This window comes from Drosophila biarmipes, chromosome 2L (assembly GCF_025231255.1).
Source record: "Drosophila biarmipes strain raj3 chromosome 2L, RU_DBia_V1.1, whole genome shotgun sequence".
NCBI classification, from domain to species: Eukaryota; Metazoa; Arthropoda; class Insecta; order Diptera; family Drosophilidae; genus Drosophila; species Drosophila biarmipes.
Window position 1 is genome coordinate 21,033,923 of NC_066612.1, and position 20,479 is coordinate 21,054,401.

Sequence of the window (20,479 nt, forward strand, 5' to 3'; positions counted from 1 at the left end):
AAATAAAAGCACTTAACAAAACTATAATTGTGCAGAAAAATTACAAATGAACTAAAAAAATATATTTGAAACGAACGTGATCTTAAAACAAAGGAAATGTTAACCAACATTTACTACTTACTTGTATGGCTCAATGTCACACACAATTCACTTGTACTTATTTATTGTGTTCGTATATTTCTATATAAATATGTTACCTCTTTCCAGCTTAGGTAGATACTTGTAAATACAAATTTGCTTTCTATTATACAGACATAAATATATATGAGTTGTGGACCTGGAATGATTTTAGACTGTATTATAATAGTTTCGAGTATAAGACTAATTTCATTAAGTTTAAAGAACGTCGCTATAAATGCTCCACTCTCCGACGGGGCTAGTTGTGCGGTCGTAATAAATGTGTAGCATTGCAAACACTACCTCAATAAATAAGTTCATTGGGCTGGGCGGGCTTGGTTTTCTAGCGACGTCCAACCTGTGTCAGCGGCGTTAAAATAATATTTGGTGCCATTGTATATTAAATAAACTAGAGTATAATATCAAATAATGGTACAAGCATCAGCCCTAGCATTCTAGCAAAGCAGGGCAATGTTTCCACTCTCGTTGCCAGCGAGGAAGGCTCGATTCAGGGGCAACACAGCCAGGGAGGTGAGCACACCGCGGAATGTCTCCGAGCGAAGTTTGGTGATCGTGCTGAAGGCGTGGGAATGGGCCACATCCGCGTAAACGCCCACACGGTTTCCGGTGGTCGCGTAGACCAAGGAAGAGCCAACACTCTGCAGGAAGTGGGCGGGTTCTGGTGGAGGCCTGTAATAAATAAATGAGTATTTATTTAAGCAACTTTTATTTATTTAATTTACTACTTACTTGAGCTGGTAGTGCATGATTCCATCTAGAGCATGCCAAACGGCCAGGCTATGATCCAGTGCGGAGCTCACCAGGAACTGATCACTCGGTGCCGCCAGCTGCAGCAGATCGCATTCCATGGGCCGCCAAGAATTAATCACCATGCCCGTGCGCGTGTCCAACTGGACAATACACCCGGACGAGAGTCCTGCTGCCAGCCAGTTTCCAGATGGAGCCACAGCCAGACAGCGAACAGTCGCATTGGGCAGCGCAGAATTGCACACCCGCCACTCATTCACGTACTCACAAATCCGGGCATCGACCATTTTGACAGTGGACTCCGCTGTTCCGGCAATTACCAGTGGGGAGTGAGAGGGTAGGCATTTGACCACTGTCACGGCACTATGGCGAGGTGCATCTAGAATGCCAAGAGGTCTTCCGATAAACGGATCCCAGAGATGAATGCCCGAGTCGCAGGACACCACATAACGCAATGATTCCAAGAAGCCAAGAGAGTTAATCGACTTTTTGTGTGCCACGTAAGTAAACTGACAGGCGGAGGTCTTGCGTCCATCTCCTTCGCTGCGCAGTGACCACAGCTTGACTGTCTTGTCTTTGGAGGCGGAAATAAAGCTGTTTTCATTGTCCAGAGCATATATAGCTCTCACGGAGTTTGTGTGACCCACGAAGGACTGCAGCCGAATTTGCTTGAGATTTAGGGTCTGATTGTCCTTCTCACTGCGCGTCGTTTCGTTGCGCCAGTAGGCCAACCAGTTGCCCTTCAAGTGCCGCGTTTTGGGCATCTGGTCAAGCTTATATGCAACCATATCGAGGAGTTCCACATTGTTTCTGGCCACTTGCAGGCGATTTCCCACAATCTGGGTGCCAAAACTGTTGGCGGCCAGTTCGCAACTGGCGTCTACGGAATCTACATCTTGTCCAGAACTCACACTGGTTGACAGATGAGTTTTGCTCTTCCCAGTGTCACTTGGTTGCTCGTGCTCATGACACAAGGTCAGAACAAATTCCAGGTTGCTCAGGGTTCTTTTCATGTTGGCCTCGCCCAGGAATCGTAGGAAAGTTAGGTAAGCGGTGTGCGCCAGCTCCGGGCCAAACACATCTCTTAACTCCTCCAGGGCACGCTCCTGGTGTGATTCACCTCCAACCAGGGAAAGGTTAGCCAAATCACAGGCAAAGTCATTCGGCAATCCAAAGGCCTTATTAAAGATCAGAAAAAAAGGGCTGAGCAGGGTCTGACAAAGGTGCTCGCGCGTCATATCCGATCCCAAGCGAACACTTAAAGCATAAATCGCATCTAAGAACTTCCGAGCCAATAACGAGCGTCCCAAGTAACCACTGGGCATAAGAAGGTTTGTGGAGCTCAACAGGCGCAGAATGGGCAAAAGGATGGCATCCAGCAGTACGTGCTGAAGGTGCTCCATGATGCTGGCATCGGTTAGGCATGGAACCATGTACTTCAGCAGCTGTAGAGAACTGATTATGGCTCCCTCAAGGCTGCCAGTGATTCGTTTGGAGCACAAACCAATGAGTTCGCTTATGTGGGGGAAATACTGGAGCAAAAGAAAGTTTTCCCCGTATAGAGCTGCATCGGAGAAGAGCAAGGGGTTAGAAGGTCATATTTAAATAACTACAGTGTTAACTAACCCGCTATGGACATGAGACACTCCAGAACTCGAGCCGCACTCCGATCACCCACAACTCTCGCATTGGCAATGCTGAAGTAGTTGAGGTTAGCTGCATCGAAGCTGGAACTAAATCCACCGTCGTCCACCTCTGGCAGCAGGTTCTCCTGACCCACGTAACACAGCGATAGCAATTTCAGAAGGTTTCTGGTAATAAACCGAGAAGTGAGCACCGGTCCCAATCGATGCGACAGCCACACTAGACTTTCGGCGCTCATCTCGCTGATCCGGTTGTTTTGCACGGCCTTAGCTTCCGACAGCCTGGAGATGACCGATGCTTGCAGGGAATCCGAGGCCTCGGTCTCCGCTTCTGGTTCTAGTGCTGGAGCGGGCAGCTGTTCAACCGCCTGATTGATCAGTTCAAAGCTGTCCACACTTTTTCGGGAGCCGATATCGCAGTCGATGGCGCTCAGTTGAAAACTGCGACGAATGCCACCAGCAGTTGGGCACAAAGGAATCTCGATGGTTGGCGAGCGGGGTCCTATATTTGGTACAAGCAAAGCGGGAGGAGTTTGCCCCTCTCTTAATGATAACTTATCTGGCGATAGTCTGGCTCCGTACATGAGTTCATTGATCACAAGTTTATCCGGCGATCCATCAGATTCTCGAGCTTCCTCTGCACTGGCAGCACTATTGCTGGGACGCATGTCAAACGAGTCAATCGACTTGCTGTCCTGGGTGGACGCCCTGTCATGATCGTCCTCAAATGTGAACAGCTCTTCGATGTCAGGTTTATTTTCAGGCTCAGCTGCCGGCTGAACCTCCTCCTCCGGGGCAAAGTTGAGATTCTTACTGGTCCTTCTGCTTCCGCCACTGTGGTAGTGATAGCCATTTCCTTGCTCTGGTTCCTTGTAGCCACCCACTGCTTCTATGAGAGGTGCTATAAAATGTTGCAGAAAACAGCGGAGTCCGAAGCGAACAATCAGGCGAAGCAGGAAACTGTGGTGATAAAGCTTCACGGATTTTCGGGATTTAAACGAACTACTGGCGGAAAAGCGTAGATGACCACCACTATTGGTAGAGCCATTTGCGCCACCATCCTCCTGGCAACTGACGCCTTCTACATCGTATAACTTTAGTAATGGTTGGAGCAGATGTTGTTGGGTTTGTAATACTCCTAAGGCCTGAGCTATGGGGTCAAATAAGTTCCAGGCAGTCAAGATCGATGTGCGTTCGTCTCTCAAGAGATCAATGATGTGTGGTAGCAGCAACTCAACCGGGGTAAATTGCTCATACGCAAAAGCCATAGGTTCGAGCAGTCTCTTTACATGTGCACAACACGACATGACTTTACATTCGGCGATTTTGCGTTCAAAGAGCACTCTCTGACGATCCATCTCCGTGTACCTGACGCACTCCCTTCCTCCTTTGCAACTGAAATGAGTGTGCAACTCCAGCAGCACTGCATTAGCCTCAAAGGCGTGAAGAGATCTAACAAGAGCATATACAGCCATGTAGTGGCTAGGAAATGGGAGCAACAAGTTTGCGAACATGGGCTCCACCAGCTGACCGGGATTTGGCGGTCGTGGAAGGCCTTGGTCGTCCTCTCCGGCATCCTCCAATTGCAGCAGCAGCCGCACTACTCGGCGCACTGGTTTGGGCAGTTCCTGACGATACATCTCAGCCACCGTCCGGCAGGCAGAGAATCGAGCCTCAAAGGTGGCAGTCAAACCATTTCCCATTAGAAGTGGGCGCAAACGTTGCATTGCGAAGAGCTCCACAATGAGACATCCCAGGACGTGCAGGTCCCGCTCTCTTCTGGCACTTACTAAATGCTGAAGGCAGTTCCTTTTTTCTCTTAGAAGATTCTTCGTCTTTGTGGGGATTTCTTCCCCACTGGCAAAAAGTTGATTCGTAAAGGAGTGGTCCGCTGAGTTCTGCTCAAAAAGAAGATCACTGCTAATCATTTTCTCCTCGGGATTGGCGGACGGCCTCTGTTGCGGGAAAGTGCGGGCATAAAACGTCTCTAGAGTTTCCAAGTTGTGTAGCAACAATGCAGGATTGTAGTTCTCCGGCAGTTCAATGAAGTTGGTAATTGCGTAGAAGTTGGATGCTGACGCAGATGCGGAACTGCTGTGGATAGAGCCACTTGATCCATCATCTCCAAGACGCAAAGAGAGGTGAGATGATCCTGTGCCACTCTCAGCTAGCAGGTTCTCCGTACTTTTGGCCAAACGCTTTAAGGGGCTGCGGTGTATTTGGCTTAGCCTGGGAGCAGTTTTGCTAAACCAGGGCGTCGCGTATCGACGCGGAGGGTGAGCGTTTGCAAAGAGTTGCACAATGCCGCGCTGACTGAGATTCCTGTGCTGATCAACAAGAGTAAGGCAGACATTCTTTGCTTTAACCGCCGCCTTTCCACTCAGTTTGTATCTGAAATGTAATAAAAATATTAATAGAATACATAAACTATTGCGGTTGCAAAATATGGTTAAAGCATTACTAACTGGAAGTCAATATTCACGAACAGCGTAAAATACGCATGCATCTTATATATATTTTTGTAGTGTCGAACCGATAACAGTCCCAATGGGCATGTGTCACTCACTCACCCGAAGTTGAGATCGATCCAATGATGCAGACGTTCGCTTACGTACTGCGACTCCAGGGCCTCTCGATGCTTGCAAATGAAATCCTCGGGACAGGTGGCCCAGGCTGGTAGCTCCAGATCTGGCAAGTCCTCGTGGATGCTCTTAAAGATCATCGGATCTGAGTAGAACTCGGGAATGCACTCGTCGGGCGTCCATTCCTGGAGACGCTGAATGGACACCGGATACTCCGCTGGCACCCAAATGGGACGTACGTGGGCGCAGAGGATGGCCTGGGGCGTTCTTCTGGCCATATACACAAAGTAGGTGATCTCAGAAAGAAAGTCGGAGACGTGGTGAGGCGCCTGATCGCCAACAGGTTGATAGTTGACGTCGGCGCTTCCATGCTGGCTGGCATGTGAGTACATGAGGTCCAGATGGACATCCCCCTTGTTCAGTCGATACTTGCTCTTTGTTAAGTCCCGCCATGTAGCTCCTCCGCGTCCACTGAAGTCAGTTACCCAGGGCATGATGTGGTGATGAGCGGCATTGGTCAGACTTCTGCCACACGCATTGTTCAGTATGGTGAGGTAGTCGAAGTTGGATAACTGACCATTGCACCACATTTCGGCGTACTCTCGCAGGTTAAAGTGGGCGGGATCGTAGGCGAATCGCAGGTCGAAGACGGTGCTGCTGGAGGGCAAAGGCTGCTGTGTGTCCCTCGCCTCGCCCAAATCCTCGCTGTCCAGCGGAGTTAAAGGGGACATGTCTACACCCGCTGGATCATCCTGAAGTAGATTGCACTGCAGGCGGGGCAGCACTTGCAGCCAAAGATTCTCACGCAGCACAACATGCTGTAGACGCAGATCACCCAGGAAGAGACCCTGTCCTTGGAGATGCTTGGCCAATTGCAGGATCTGGTAGATCACAAAAAGTGTCTTGTTGTAATTCTTTCCCAATAGTGCCGGACTGAAGGTAATGCAGTCGTACAGGCTGCATTCCAGGGCTGGTGGATAAAAAAAGACGCTGAAGTGCGTGGACGACTCAATGGCCACCAAGGCGGGCAAGACGTTGGCGTGACAGTTGCCTATGGAATTCGTTATAGCACTGGGTGCGTCGCCATTCCCCTCACGATCTAGTTGACAGTGCAATACGGGGCAATGATAGACCCGCTGGATGAGCTCCTTGAGCACTACATCGTGCGGCTGAAGCTGTCCCTGGCCACTGGGCGGCTTTAATGACGGCGCCGAAGGCGTTGATTTGCAGAGCTTTACATGGGCGCCACTGTACTTCTTGTAAGCCTCCTCCCACAGCTGCTTAAAGTTGGTGTGGGCTACAAAGGACACAGCCTGCGAGTAGGATAGGGGCAAGTCGCATGCGGCTCCGTCGCTATTGACTCTGGGCAGCGGGTATACCCTCGACTGCGGTTGCTTGCGATAGGTCTGCACCAGAATACGCGTCCACGGGTGCTCCAACTGGCCCGTGGGATAAGCTCTGCGATCCAACAGCGGCCAACTGGGAAAGTGAGTCAGTCGCCTATTCCGCTCCAGCGACTGCAGCCACGCCTTGTCGCAGATCACTTGGAACCTGCCCTCGCCGCCCGCCTCGCACACGTGCTGAGGATCCACTCCAATCTCGGGCCAGATGAGCTCGCTGTCGCACATTTTCCTGTGGGGGTGCTCCAACTGAAAACTTGGCAATCCTGCGTTCTCAACCGCTGCTACCTGCCGCCGCAGCCCGATCACATTTTACGACTGGGCGGGGTTCTATCTTCCGCCGCCATAGGCTTTCTGGGCTTAAGCTCTGCGGTTTGTTGGGTGTTTCGAGGATTTTCTGTTATCTTATCAAAGAACGCTGCGACTTTTTTCGCGAAAAAAACAGCTGTTCACCGAAGTGACCAGACTGTGGGTGGCTGAGAAAGTGCAACAAAATACTGCATGGTATTTTTTGTTTTCTGCGTTGGGAACTTAGTTTTAGAACACTAGCCGCGAAAATTCAAATTCGAATACCAAATGTACTAAAATACAAGATAATTGAGAAAACTAAAAATTCGATTAATAAATAAAGTTAAAACAAAACCTACCCAACATAAAAATATATTAATCTAAGCATCTAATATTAAGATTATATTAATCTAATCTATACTAATCTTAGCGTATTCGGACAGTGCTTGGGCTTATGTATTCATTCAATTTAATTGCGCAAACGATTTTGTTCTTTTAAATTTAGATATTAGTGCCTATGGCTAAGGCTATAATATATTAATAATAAAACATATTTGAGTTTTTAAAAGTCACTGAAAGTTCCCGAAATAAGCTTTGAGTAAAGGAGGCCCCTTTTATTCATAAAATGGTCAAATATAAATATGTTCTAGAGCATTAATGTAAGTTCATTAAAATATTATCAAAACAAAGTTCAGCAATTTGTTAAGTCCACAGAAGCGGTATTTGTGTTTGCCTCCGCTGAGCACACATGCCGTTTTCAACTTTTTCAACCGATGTCAACACCTTCCTGCACGGCATGCGACGCATGTGGGAAACACTTGACCGATAATAATCGCCAATGTAATCAGAGGGAGCGCTATCAGCGGCTAAGTTTGGGAGTTTGAAAACCCAAATATTTACAAATATATTTACTAAGTCAACGTAAGTTTTGTATCTGGGTTAGAACGGTTCCGCTAACTGAAGCAATAGCTACTAAACGAAGTTCTTTTGAATATTGAAATGTTTGCTATGCCTTGCCCATAAGTCTGTTCTTATATTTGTATGCGAACTACTTGCGAAAAATTCAACGCATTATGTTTATTTAAGCTATGTTTTTTCTTCCCCCACATTTACTTCGTTGGCTGCCCTCATGGAAATTCCCACGCTGCTCTGCCGAGGTATTCCAGTCCGAAATTCTAATCTTATCGAGGAGTTGTTCGGTTTTGAAATTGCCGCCTTCTGCAGACTATCCCTACCTGTCTTGGGTTTTCCTGTTTGCGCTCGGTACTCAAAAACTCGGATACAGCATCCAAGTGTAGGGTCAAAGTGCTCCTCGAGTTTCTCACAAAAATGATCTTGTGGGGCCATAATTTACTAGATTACTCTGTTGACTGTGCTCATATTCGGTACACAGTAGCGCATTCAGTACTGTAACTACAGAAGGCGATTATGGCTTTCAACTGGTTTCGGTGCCCCCGAAATCTCCGCGAAGCTCCTCCAAGCCGATGCACGAATCCACTTCCGTTTCGCACAAATTAGCGGGCTAAATACTGTGTATAAATAACAGAATCACGTGTTAAAGGCTTGTCTCCGGTTCCAGGTTCACCTGTCCAGCTGTTGTTAGGAAACTCACTCGAACCCAATATTTGCAAAGTGCCACAATTAAATGCTTTGCACGGTGCGGGGTGCGTGGTGCGGGGTGCGGAATGACGTGTTTGTCTGCTAAAAGTTCTTACCACTTTTCACACTTCAAATGAGCTGTGCAAACCATTAAACTGTGTGCTTATTTATTACATGTGTTAAATACTATAAGGAGTTGTATTAATTTATATCGAAGCAGAGTGCCAGCCCCCGGCTGCGGGAAGAATGGAATTTTTAAAAATACCCTCTATACGAGGGCAATTGGTTTTGGCACTTTCCCCGCCTCATAAAGCGGCGCACACGACTGCCTGTGATCAGAGCTAATTTGGCCAATTAAGTTATTAATCACCTTAGGATGACGCACCCTGGTTGGTCGCACTCCCGCCGGCAAATCAGTATCAATGGGACTCGCCTGTCCGGGTATATGGCCTGGCCTTTTAACCGCAAGTCACATGCTGAGCTTTATGCCGCAGATTTGACGGTTCTGCTCGGCCATAGTTGGAGCGGAGATTCCCACCTGTCCTCCCCGAGCAATCTTATCTTTTCCTTGAGCCTTGGTACAAAAGTCGCCCAATAAAGTCTCCGGCGGCTATAAAGATTAGGACCGATATTATGGTTAGTACCATTGTAAAAGGCATATTTAAGATAGCCAACTTCGGCGTCATGTTCCGCAGTTTATTTAGTTTTACGATGGCCCCGAATAAGGCAATACGCCGGGTGAACCGGACAGGAAAAACCCAGAACTCACATAACCCCGTGACCCAGTGTAGTCAGCCTTCGAACACTTAACCCCTCTAAATGTCTCTTGGCGCCGATCACCCAATCCAATCCAATCCACTCCAATTTAGCCGAGTAACTCGAGTCTCGTGGCGGTTTTTTACTCTGGGCTCGAGTATTTTCTTGTCATCATCGATGACCCTCGAAGTGTCGATTGCGTGGCAACTTCCTTGCCTCGATTATTCGTTCGACTGGTGGAAGCTATTTTAATTACTTAAGTGCTTATTTACTGCACTTTACTTAAACTATTCTCGCCTCAGCCGATGTCGATCACCTGCTGAGATTTCGCTTGAATGATTTATAATTGTTACAAACTCGTTAGAGACATGTGCTTTAAATGTACGTCTAGCTACAGTTTTTTTTCGTCTAGTCACTAATAGGTAGAAAATACCAAATAAAATGATCATTTTAGTGTTCTGTGGGATATCTTAAGCAGACTACTGATCTGTGGAATTTTTAGTACAACTTGGATTGTACGAATCGCAGGATGACACGGTATCTTATCTGGACAGGTATAACTTGATACACTTTTAGATTATCTCATCATTGTCTTTGATCCCACTTATGAAGATAGTATATGATAACGTGAGCTATCTGTGAGAAAAAAACCCCGTGAAATGTTTCCTAAACCAGTTAAAACTGTCATTCAGAACGCAAATGGTCTTCAATAAAGAGGGCTAAAAATATTTTTGAATAAGTGTATTGTCTTATGTACACTTCTCCATGATTGATGCCCTCCCCGCGACTCGAGGTCCCTGGCTTTTGTCCTTCTACGATACTCACACTGTTTTCCAATCCAGAGATGAAAGTTCCACTTGACTTCGAGGCTTTAATTGGCGGAGACATGTCGGCTCTTGGCTTCCTCTTAATGTCATGTGCGCCCATGGAATTAAAGGTCTTTGGAGTAAAGTTGACAGGAAGGCGAGTTCTGAAATACTCTTGAAACGACAGAATATATGTTTTCGACCGTTATCTATGAACAGAGCATAATTAATTGATGTTTTTTCATAACAAATAACATTAAACCTGAACGTAGTACTTATAATTGCTTTGGTGATAAGCCGAGTACGATTAGAATTCGTACCTTTGCAATAAAAAAGATTGTAGGATCGCTTATGGTTTTTGGAAATATGTGTCATCGTGCTTATATTGTCGAGATCGACCTTACATCCGCTTTGAATACCCTCTGCCAGAGTATTTGGTGCTGATAAAAATATTTTGGCGCCCGCCGCAGCCCGTTAATGGGCATAAATATAAAAGACTTTCTGACCGCTCCAATTAATTCGCGTGCAGTACATAACGCAAAATATTTGGAATGCGAGTTAAATATTGGGTGCTATGTGTCTGTTGTCCGACGGTCCGTCCGTCCGTCCGTCCGGTTACCAGTTCGAACCGGCAGCGTTTTCGGTCACGGACGCCGGAGCCAGTTTCGGCTAGATTCTAGCCCAGCCGGACGCAACATATATTTACATTTCCACTTGGGCTGATGTATTCTGAATATTTGGATATTAATTCGGACAAGCATTTCAATTGCAGACTCGTCTCATTTGCGCAGCATGGTTCGCTGACTTGGACAAGTCAGCCCGAAGTGACAACGCAAAAACCAGTTTGTGGACCAGCTCGCATAGCTGGGGTCCTATCGGGTTGCATGGATCGTCCGGAGGGCACCACATGTGCGTGCGCCTAATTGGCGGGTGCACATCAATTGAAGTTTGTCACTCTTAATTAATCGGAGATGGAATGTTCCCAGTCCACTGCCTCGAGGAGCTCTTGGTAAGCGCAGGTTATCTGGCCAAGGCAGTTGTCACCTGGCTGATCCCCAGTCCCCATTCCGGACAAGGTGTGCCATCGATAAGGATGGCAGAGTTTACCTGATAAACATGGCATACTTCCCTGGGATTTCGGTCTGGAGGGTGCTCGGCAACGGGCTAGATTCCGGCGACAGTGGGCCGATTGCAACACAGATACTGCGTGTGCCAAATCTTAAGCCACCTCTACTTCTAGACGCACGTGCGGAAACCCCTTGAAGTATCTTCCATTGACAGACAGACATCCCCAAGTACTTCAGCTCGTATTTCACGAGTCGGTACTTCGAGCACTCGAGCAGTCACCTCGTAAATATATATATAGAACAGAGTTATGAGGGTATACTTAGCCCCCAGCTCAGCCGCATTGAACCGCATCTGTATCTGGTTAATTCAGACGCCAGCTCTGCGAGTTCCCGAGGTATGCAGATGCACCTACTATATACAGAAGTCGAGCGAAAGTCAACTGAAATCGAAACTGAGCGCGAATCGGCGTTCGAGTGGCCTGAAATGAATGCGGATCGCACAATAGAAGTGTCAGGGCGGTTGGAGGTGGTTCACCCGACAAAGCGATAAGCCTTCCCGTTCTCGCGACCGCCCCCTGCCGCCCGCTGCCTTGGGGTAATTGCATTGCATAAATCGAACCCGCCTCTAACCGGTAAGCGCGCTGACTAACTAGCGTGCAACCAGGCAGCAACTACTGCCAAACTAATTCCCCTGGAGCCACAGCCAGTTTTCGCTCTCCGCGGGCACCCTACCCTGCGGACTGCAGAGCGAGTTGGCTGTAACACGTCTGGGGATGAAACACTTATCACCGCTGGGAGTCCCATCCCATGCGTTCTGCAGGGTCGGATGGGTAAACAGAGATACGTGGTGTTGTTCTGCCATCCTCTAGAGATTAAACAATATTTGCGGGGTCTTATGTCCAGACGAAGTACCCAGTCTCGTGCATGAAAAAGTGTAGGAGTGCTTGAAGTCGTACTTAGTTTAAATGTGAACTAGGGATAGTTTATTACGGCCTGTTGGCCCAAATACAATCTGATTTAAAGGCTTGTATTTATCACTAGATTCTTGGTGATTATAATCTAAGAGTTCCTGTAAAACTCGGTTAAATTAACACATAATGTTTCCTCCCTGAGAACGCCAAGGGTAAGGACCTCTGAGCGGTGAGTCCTGGGAAAGTGCCCCCTCGTTGGGAAATCGCTGATGGACGCACGTTTCTCTGGGTGCAGCTACCAATTTGCGAATGGCTTTTCTGTCTGGGCCATTGTTGGCAAGAGGTTCGTGCATTCCGGTTTCGCTAGTTCTGAACTAGAGCAGCGTGCACGTTTGGCACACAGTCCGGTGACTTTTCGGTTCCGCCGCTTTTTGTAGAGCGACTAAGGTGAGCGCGTGCAGGTGAGACTGCGACAGGTGGTGGAAACCGCTGGGTATTCGGCGCAGAACCGATTGTCCGCCTGATACTGATGCCAACTGAAATCGAAATCAGGCTTGAACTGGCCAATGGCCAAGTAAACCATGTTCCTTGGCGGCGCGCCTGAAAGTTTTGGTAGTTGCTGCACTGGCTGGAGCGCTCCACGCATGCGGAGGCCCGCTGGTCGATGGATGGCTTGGATCGGCCAAGATAGCGAGAGTTTTATGGGGGGAGGTTCCACACACATTCATACGTGCAGAGGGAAAAATTCTTGTGGTTTTTGATTTACAAAGTGTAAAGTAAAACGATTGTTAGCCCCCTGTCAGCATCTTTGGGTGACATTATCAAAGCCAAAATATCAAATTGGTTTTTAAATATACAAAGATAATATACATTTTTCTGGAACCAATAAGTATTGTGCGATATTTTCAATATATTACTTAACTTTTACTACATGTATATAAGTCAAACTACCATTAAGGTCAACAGACCAGAAAAGCGCGTTATTATAACTTAGGTTAGGAAAGTAAAAGTTTTGCAATAATCAAGAGGGGCCTAATAGATGGGTCAAAGAATAAAAAAATTCGTAAACATCCTGGATTCTTCAAATGGGCAACTCGGAGGACCAGACCAAATCGAAAATTCGACGTGCTCCACTGCTGTAGTTTTTCTCCCAGTGCTCGACTGCGGCGGTGGGCACAACGAGTATAACGAGTCAGCTCCTTGGCGATGCGGCGACACACGATCGCTGGCCGGCAGCTAATAAAAACTCCCGCCGCGGCAGAGGCGCTGGCGGCGCAGCGGCGGCGGAGCGCGCCTATCGCTCTCATATAAACTAAGGGCGGCGGGAATAATTTGTCACTTGTAATTTGGCAGGCGGCGTGCGCGGATCGGCAGAACCAGAGATTAGCGATCGGCATCGGCATCGGACTCGAATCGGCACTGCAATCGGAATCGGGAGATCAACAGTTGTTCCAAGAGAAACCCGCTCTCTCTCTCCATCTCCATCTCCATCCCACCTCCGTCTTCGCAAGTGCGCGTGCGCCCAGGAATCGGGGAACGATATAACCGCGGAAGTCGGGGAGAAGCGGAGTCAGTGCGCGCCGTGCGAGTCGGGGATCCGCCGTTGTCCTTAAATCCGTAACCGTGGCGAAGGAACTGGCCAACCTGTTGACGCAGCAGACCAACAGTCCCGAGATGACTCAACAGCCGCAATGGGGCATCAGCCTGTCGAAGTGTAAGTGTAGTCCGAGTGCCCGCAAGGACCGCCGCGCGCCCTCCCTCGGCCGGGGTCTCACTCCCGCCAGGAAGTGCGGGGCTCGGAGCGCGGACTGCGCGCGGATCGATGAACTGCGGTTCGGGGGCATTCTCGATCCGACTTCGCGTGGTCGGAGCCAAGTTAACCGACATTGACCGACAGCAGTATAAACCCCAATGTATTGTGTGTGCCGTATATGCATAATGAAAACAATGGCAAGACGCCTCTGCCACTTCCGATTTTTGTATTCTCGAGCTGCGTGTCTCGCATTTCACGTTTGTTTGGGTTTCGTTTGCGCTGCTGCTCCTCACGCGGTCTCTTAGCATTCCCGGCATGCGGCCACATAGTTGGTGGATCTCGCATACGGTTTGCATGTGGATTATCGGTTCTCTGGGGGCGACGCGTCATGGCGCAGCCCACCACCTCGGTTCTGATCGGTTCTCGAACTCCCGACTGCCATCAAACGGACAGTTATTGCGGGCCTCAGGTGCGCCTATGGCCTGCCCATCCACCACTTCCTCGCCCGCCCGCTCCGCCCTCTTTGGGCAAGGTCAATGCAATAAAGAATTCCGTCCACTGGCCCTGGTCGCCGGATTGGGCAACCATTTCTTCTGCAAAGCCTCTACGAAAATAAACGTGAAGGGTGTGGGTCCAAGGGCTAAGATCACGTAGGCAACGGAGGCTAATTTACAGATGGAACGCTTCGGTTTGGTCCTATAAATATTCATGCAGCCACCAATTTGAATTTCAAACCAATGGGCTCTCGGCAGCACGAGTAGTGATCTAGTTCCGCTGTAGTTGGGTGGAAAGTAAATTACATTTGAAGTGAACAGAAAACACCTGCAAATTTCCCCAAAGGGTTCCTAACGATCCCAAACTGCTTTTCGCCAGCCCAATGAACTGGAAACTTACGAGTTGCCCATAAATCAGCCAGCAGTCAGCAGTCAGCATTGCGCATTGCGTTTGAGCTGTGGCGATTAGCCGACTAATGGCCTGCTCTGCGGCCCGTCCCAGTGGCTCCCGTCTCATTATCGTGCGGAAAGGGTCTTGCAGGGGCCTCCTATCGGTATGGGTACTACTGTGCAGCAATCGCAGGCTACGGACGACCCTCTGCCCCGGACCATTGACATAATTTTCGCAAGATCGCGGAAATGCAGCAGAAGAAATGGTGTTTATTCGCTCGGGGCTATCTCTGGACGTTCCCGATTGCCGGACAAAGAGCCAGGCAGACCCAGAGATGTCAACAGCCCTCGGACAGGCAGAAGAAATGGTTTTGTTTTGCCTTTCTGCAACAGATATGAAGGGGCAATGAAAGAGCTGTCGTGTGCCACGTTAAAAGACTATTAAAAGCAAAAGTACTGCCCATACATAACAGCAATTGGTCACTGGATAAGAGTACATAATTACTATAGTATAAAATATCTTTTCCCTGAGAGCCTTTAAAATTATATGTATATATCACATTCTCCCATAATGATCTGGTGAGAAAGCCACCAGAATTATCCATCAAACTGACCGAACAATATAGTTTGTTTGTTTTGCAATTCCCACAATTTAAACTGGTCCAATTCCATAAAAACAATTCCCTGGGCTTCAATCAGTCACTATAAAATGGAACCCATAAAGTACTTAACTAAACTCTATTATCATGCGCGGGTACATATTTATCGAAGGTTACATTTTAGAGCATCTAATGAGACAAAAAGGCGTTACCAAATGCGACTACATTGTGAAGGAAAGAAAGTGAGTTTCCCTTTCCCCAAGGAGGCTCCCACTTGGCTTTCGTTTTCCACTTATTTGCGCGATAAGGCTGCGCCACTAAACTCTGATTAAATCTTGTGGCTTATCGGGGCGATGGTCCTTAGATCGAGAGCGGTCATATATCAACGCCACTAAGCGTAAGGGGGTGAAATATGGCCGTACTCGGCGGCGGCGATATGATTAGCACCCATTTACATATACGCCTTATCAACTTATCACATGGTAATCGTATTGGGCGAATTGTTTTTTATTTGACACTCGTGGAGCGAGCGCGAACAAGCTTTCTTGTCGAACTTCTGCGTTAAGTAACCTGTCAAATATTGGCACATTGTTAATTTCACCAGCTCCGGCCACTGCCAATGCAATGGCCAGCAGCAAAGATTTATTAATGTTAATGTGTAGGCAAAATACTCGTAAACTTGTCAGGGAGTGACGTCGATGGGTTATTGCGAAGCGGAGCGTCCTCATAAACCAGGGGAGTTTCGCATCCCATTAGGAAGACAAACACGCTTGTTTGACTTTATGGGCGGGTGTTTGGATATATTTCTGACGGGGGCGGAGTCGTGGCTGAGTGTCAACAACAACAGCTCTCGGGGCTGTGGGTGATCTAATAATACTGTCATGAACTGGGTTCCGATTGTGTTTACCCAAGAAGCCGCGCTATTTGCTCGATTGGAATGCAGACCATCCGTGCTGCTGCGTGCCGTTCTGGTTAGATCTTTTTTGGGTGAAGCGGGCCAATGTCAACCCAGGGGCTCCGAGAACTCGATCAGTTCGACCTTCGAGTTCCGCGGATGGCCCACCAGAGTCCCTTCCCTTCGGGCCCTACACATTTATCAACTGCCGAACACAGCTTAATTGGCATTGTTTTATGGTCATTGTTCTCGGTTACCTATGCGACCCACTTGAGATTGCACTCCAAATATTTATCGCAGATCTACCACACTTGGCCTTATCGGGCCGTAATTCCGCTTAGCAATTTGATTGCGATATGGCCCATCGTATAAGCTGCGCCCGCCGACCGGTGCCCGGTGATTGATAGGGCCCGAGTGCATAGCGCCGCTTTTACAGCCCTAATCTTCGGGCCAGGGCGCTCATACTAAACTTAAGCACGAGCCATAAACCTCGCGAGACAGGAAGTATATTTTCCAGAATTCCTCAAAAATTGAGTAACCACATAAACAGCGAAATGATTTATAAATGATCAGGAACGAGGTCAAATAAATTTTGAAAGAGTGTTAGGGGTAAGGGAGTCAAGAACCGCCATATATCAGCAAGTTTATAGAATATTTAATCAATATATTTAATCACCGTATGTGAAGAATAGTTATATGTTGAGTGCTATAATAAATTTCAGTTGGAATCTGATTACTGGCTTGTGTGTTTGGGATTCTGAAGAGCCAACCTTGTTTACCTTTCGACAAGCTTGCAAGGCCTTTTATGACTTTATAAAATATGCAAAGCCTATGATTCATAGAAGTCTGGCGACGTCAAGTCATTTAAATAAGAAAATTTCCCAGAATTTGATTCAGAAACGAAAGTCTTGCAGAAGCCAAAAAAATCAGAGCAGGTCTAATATAAGCTATGACGTTTGAGCGTGGAAATAACTGCGTAGACCATGTATAATTTCTTTATCTTTGAAACTGGTTTAGTATGGGTGTCATCACGCCTATTTTGCACGCCTAGTCAATATATGAATGGAATCTGTTTTGATAAAGTCTTTAATGCCACGAACTCCTAATCAGCTACCTTAATAGTTAGCTCACTATTACTTAACAGGACACACATAAAGTTATATTTTTTAGCTGCCTCTTATATTTATTTCACGAAAATAATTAGGAAAAGAATTGATTACCTGGCTGACGGCAAATGATAACTCTGGTGTAAGTTGTTTGCTTGAGTAATATTCGTTTAGCAAGGAAGAGTTGCATTTGTGCAACCACACTTAACCCTTCTATGCAAACCATTTTGCAGCTCTGTTTATTTCCGCGTAATATTACAATTATTCAATTAAGAACCATTTTTTCGAGTACCCACCATCCTGCTGTTGTATTGAGCTATCACTGAAATCGGCTCCAGCAGCTCCGCTAATTGGTATAGTGCCACAGCAATCAAGTGCAATTTGAAGTTTGTCAGCGCAAATTGATTTGTACCCAATTGGGCCACCCGCCAAACTATTATTCGCACGCTAACCAAATTAAGTGGGTAAATTGAGACGCAAGTTCACCTCGCTCGTAAAAAGCTTGACGCAGTGGCCCAGCAGGTTAATTATGCCCCGAAGACACCCACTGACGTCAGTTGCGCTCTCTTCTCGCCCGCAGTTTTCGTGATCCCGCAGCGAGTGATCCTGGCCATCATGGGCTTCCTGGCCATCCTGAATGCCTACACGATGCGCGTCTGTCTCTCGCAGGCCATCACGGTCCTGGTCGTCAAGAAGAATTCCACGGACGACGACTCCGATACTGCGATCTGCGAACCTGATGACTTGGACGAGGCCACCAACGTAAGTCCTACATTGTTTTCTCGAAATATAAATACATTTAAGCAATATTTAAATATATTATATATATCTATATTGTTTAGCATTTATAAACCAATAAGAACTTGCCATTGACCTTCCGCCTAATCCTTTCCAGAATGGCGGCAGCTATGAGTGGTCCGAGGAGCTGCAAGGCTTGATCCTGTCCTCCTTCTACATCGGCTATATTGTCACCCACATTCCCGGCGGTCTGCTGGCCGAGAAGTTTGGCGGCAAATGGACCCTGGGCTTGGGAATCCTGTCCACCGCCGTGTTCACCATGCTGACGCCTTTGGCCATCGAAAAGGGAGACTCCGACTGGCTGATCGTGACCCGAGTGCTGATGGGTCTGGGCGAGGGAACCACCTTCCCCGCCTTGAGTGTCCTGCTGGCTGCCTGGGTTCCGGCCAACGAACGAGGGAAGCTGGGTGCTCTGGTGCTGGGTGGCGGTCAAGTGGGCACCATCATGGGCAACCTGTTGTCGGGGGTGTTTATCGATGCCTACGGCTGGGAGTTTGTTTTCTACTTCTTCGGCGGCCTGGGATGCATCTGGTTTGCCATTTTTGTAAGTGCCACATAGATAAGCGCTCCCTCTGGGGAACAGGTGATAGATCACTGAGCCAACCATTCTCTTTTGTAGGTCTTCCTCTGCTACAGCGACCCCACCTCGCATCCCTTCATCAAGCCCAGCGAGCGCGAGTATCTGATCAAGGAGATCGGCACCATTAGCCGCAACGAGGACCTGCCCCCCACCCCGTGGAAGGCCATCCTCACCAACCTGCCCATGTTCGCTCTGGTCGCCGCCCAGATTGGCCACGATTGGGGCTTCTACATCATGGTGACGGATCTGCCCAAGTACATGTCCGACGTGCTCCAGTTCTCGATCAAGGCCAACGGCCTGTACTCCTCGCTGCCCTACATCATGATGTGGATAGTGTCCGTGGGCAGTGGCTTCGTCGCCGATTGGATGATCCGCCGTCGCCTCATGAGCACCACGAACACCCGAAAGCTGATGACGGGTCTGGCCGCCTTTGGCCCGGCCATCTTTATGGTGGGCGCCTCGTATGCCGGCTGCGATCGAGTCCTCGTCGTGGTTCTGTTCACCATTTGCATGGGCTTGATGGGCGCCTACTACGCGGGCATGAAGCTGAGTCCGCTTGACATGAGCCCAAACTACGCCGGTACCCTGATGGCCATCACCAACGGAATAGGAGCCATCACTGGGGTGATTACGCCGTATCTGGTGGGCGTGATGACACCAAATGTAAGTATAGAACTGCAGAACATATGTAAAACCTTGCCTGTTGAACCCACAACTAGCCAAAGAGTCTCTACTTAAGGACTTCATTGCCCCACTATGTGTACTTGTCACGGAACTATTTTTGATAGCTCAATGAATCATGGAGTCATGAATCGTAAATAGGAATAGAAATCATTTCATCAAGTTTTGAAGTCTAACTTTTCGCAAGTTTCACGAAAAAGGTTACCCTTTGATATTATACTATAAGGCATAAGTTAGATTTTTACCTTTGACCTTTATCTTGCAGATTAATATTATGTTCTTTTGAGACAATAACCTTCAACAACCCTTTTTTCTATGCTATCCCCAGGCCTCTCTACTGGAGTGGCGTCTTGTGTTCTGGGTGGCCTTCGGCGTGCTCTGTGTCACCGCCGTGATCTACTGCATCTGGGCATCCGGAGAGGTGCAGCCGTTCAACAACCCACCAATCCAGCCGCGCACCGTGGACTTCGAGGCGCACGAGCGCAAGCCGGAAGCCGGAAAGCCCAGGGGCCTGGAGCAGAGCTCTTAGAGCGGATCGCCAACGAAAGTGCCATATACACATGTAATCTAGTTAAAGTGCTGTCTACGTGGTTCGTGGACTCGTGATCCGCAAGGAGCCGATCCCAATGGCATTGCCATACTGCATACGCCGTGGCTGTTGTTCAGATTGCTAGTTTTATAGTATTCCCGATCTGGCCGATCCCTGGCAGAGGCCAACCAACTAATTTAAGCGAATTTACTTACACCCCCGAGCGTGCGCAGAGTTCCTCTATGTGCACACCTGTTTTAGCTAGGATAACCCATTTCCCCTATCCCTTCCGCCGCGCACGCAACGTACTCTCTTAATTATTATTTAGTATTTAAATAAAAGGCGATTTCACGTTTAAGATTTAGTGTACATTGAGCTCGCATTGCCGTATTGCAAATCAAATGATGAAATTATTGTACATTTTAGATTGTTGATCAATGTGTAAAGTGAAACGTGTTTTAACTGTTCTGTTAGGACATTACTGTTTTTATGACGTTAGTCAAATAAAGTGTATAATGCAAACTAAAGCAGCGATTTTCGTTTTTATTCAAAGATTTTGGCTGTATCTATCTTAGAACTGGAAAAGTACCTTAGATACTGATATTGATTCGTGTTGCACATAATGCATCGATGAGACAGCTTCCATATTTTGGGTGATCAATTTTCTGTAGCATTCTTTTAGGCAGAGAAAGAAAAATTGCAGAACTTTTGAATAGT

General features: G+C 47.7%; 2 protein-coding genes across 2 annotated transcripts; one reads left to right on the top strand and one right to left on the bottom strand.

The window, feature by feature from the left end:
- Nucleotides 1-157: 157 nt before the first annotated feature.
- Nucleotides 158-6,958, bottom strand: LOC108033984 (WD repeat-containing protein 81). Its single transcript, XM_017108708.3, has 4 exons — nt 5,099-6,958; nt 2,512-4,919; nt 868-2,449; nt 158-807 (listed from the first exon to the last, which is right to left on the bottom strand). Exons 1-4 carry the CDS (start codon nt 6,736-6,738, stop codon nt 573-575), a joined length of 5,865 nt encoding a protein of 1,954 aa, XP_016964197.1. The 5' UTR covers nt 6,739-6,958; the 3' UTR covers nt 158-572.
- Nucleotides 6,959-13,267: 6,309 nt separating this feature from the next.
- On the top strand, nt 13,268-20,289 carry LOC108033990 (putative inorganic phosphate cotransporter). Its single transcript, XM_017108715.3, has 5 exons — nt 13,268-13,651; nt 17,755-17,936; nt 18,070-18,516; nt 18,592-19,215; nt 19,562-20,289. Exons 1-5 carry the CDS (start codon nt 13,612-13,614, stop codon nt 19,760-19,762), a joined length of 1,494 nt encoding a protein of 497 aa, XP_016964204.1. The 5' UTR covers nt 13,268-13,611; the 3' UTR covers nt 19,763-20,289.
- The last annotated feature ends 190 nt before the right edge of the window (nt 20,290-20,479 follow it).